The 1,968-nt window shown below is 40.9% G+C and overlaps 1 protein-coding gene across 1 annotated transcript; it reads right to left on the bottom strand.

Annotated features, from left to right (window-relative positions):
* Window positions 1-241: 241 nt before the first annotated feature.
* LOC103522693 lies at window positions 242-1,733 on the bottom strand (the record flags this gene model as incomplete). The annotated part of the gene is made up of 3 exons (XM_008487788.1): window positions 242-537; window positions 830-1,047; window positions 1,585-1,733. Coding segments are annotated over 3 exons (663 nt in total), but the record flags the coding sequence as incomplete, so codon positions are not given.
* Between the last annotated feature and the right edge of the window lie 235 nt (window positions 1,734-1,968).

Genomic DNA, 1,968 nt, shown 5'->3' with positions numbered 1-1,968 from the left:
AAAAAAAAAAAAAAAAAAAAAAAAAAAAAATCCTTCAAAAAGATTCAAAGTGTTATGAGTTATGACCTTTTCCCGTGTACAGACGGAATCGGCGTTTTTCGTCAGCCTCTCAATCAGCCGTAGAGTGATTGCTTTGGGCTGGCAATTAGTTTTGGCAACAAAATTTTCAAGAGTGGATGCCTTTCATTCTCAACCTTTGCTATTTATTTTCCGAATTCAATTAAAAAATTCAATTCCTTACCCAGTATAAGCCAGGATACGAGTAGTTGCAGCCTGTATGGTTCACTTCCTGACCAGAGTACAATATGAACTATTGTCACTCCCAGTATACAGCGCTGGACGTTCACCACACGACTAGAAGTGGACGATACGAGTAGTTGCAGCCTGTATGGTTCACTTCCTGACCAGAGCACAATATGAACTATTGTCACTCCCAGTATACAGCGCTGGACGTTTACCACACGACTAGAAGTGGACCAATCTTCCTGGCCCACCCTGTATTTACTATAGACAAGCCAGGAGATACCTGCCAACACCCTGGAACACATGATTGAGGTCAAAGTTTTTACACGACGAATTTGGCTGTAGTCTGTTTGTAGAGTTGTTTTAAAATAACTCCCGAACGACATTCCAACAAACGAAGGGATTTTTCTAATTAAATTTTGTGTCCCCTTGGGCCTTTTGGAGCCTAGGGCCTCTTTAATTTTTTTTGTTCCCCAAAACTCCCACAAGGTTTGTGAGATTTTGAAGAAATTTGGCAAACATATTCAAAACCTAAAGGACATCAGCTCATCAGTTATATTAAAGGATGACGAGTATATTTACTTACAGCAAGTAGTTGTTGGGGTCCCGCGTTCCTACTATGGGTAATACAGGGAACACTGCCAGCAGGAGTAAGCTACCAGCATACAGGTTACTATACGACAACATGGACCCTAGTATTATCCTACGACCATTGTACATATTCATGCTGTACCTGTAGAGGTGGTGTGACGCGATACATACGAGCAATATGCTGAGGATCCATCGGTGATGAAATGTGAACACCTAAGAACAAATAGGATAGAATTGTATCAAATAGAATCCAAGCATGCCTATCGCGTAGTATGTCCTCTATCAGTTGGGCGATGAGAGACACACTACTTCTCATTTAGATGCTGGGTCAACAGGAGTGCAAATTTTTTCGTCGACTCTGAGAATCGAACCCGGGATCTTTTGCATCCCAAGCACTCAAAAGCCAACTTATATTGGACAAATATTATGTCAATTAAATGATGTACGAATACAATTTGATATCTAGAAATCGATCAATAAAAATTTGGACCGATTGCAATACTTTCATTACTAGTATAGCTCGCTATACTGTAGTAATAGAAAGTAAAAATATTGAAATCGATTATTTATGTACCTACACTACCTACAGTGTTGCCAATTCTACTCAAAAATTTGGACCGATTGCAATACTTTCATTACTAGTATAGCTCGCTATACTGTAGTAATAGAAAGTAAAAATATTGAAATCGATTATGTACCTACACTACCTACAGTGTTGCCAATTCCTCAAGTGTTGCCAATTCTACTTACAAGCATAACAACACCGACTGCATGGAATGGTATCTGTATCCAGTTGATATTCGTGTCCGATATTTTATTCCGATCTGGTATTCTCAGTGAATCATACGCGAATATCGGCAACAGAGCAAACACGTAGCTTTGCAGGGAAAGGCCATAGTCTGCAACAGAAGTAGAACGTAAGGGATTCGTTTGTATCTTGTCCATGTTCCGAGAACGAGCCTTGTTTGTTCGAGACGTTTGCCAAGGGCGGGAATCGAACCCGTGACCTAGCGCTTACAAGGCACACGCGCTGACCACCAAGCTAACTAACCCTGGCAGTGGCGTAGCGTCCATGTAGGGCGTGTATGGCGGCCATACACTCAAAATTTCACTCAAATACCCTTTTTATCAGGC

This window comes from Diaphorina citri, unplaced genomic scaffold (assembly GCF_000475195.1).
Source record: "Diaphorina citri unplaced genomic scaffold, Diaci psyllid genome assembly version 1.1 scaffold10331, whole genome shotgun sequence".
NCBI classification, from domain to species: Eukaryota; Metazoa; Arthropoda; class Insecta; order Hemiptera; family Psyllidae; genus Diaphorina; species Diaphorina citri.
Note: the sequence above shows the minus strand (reverse complement) of the source record. Positions and strands in the feature narration are given on the sequence as shown.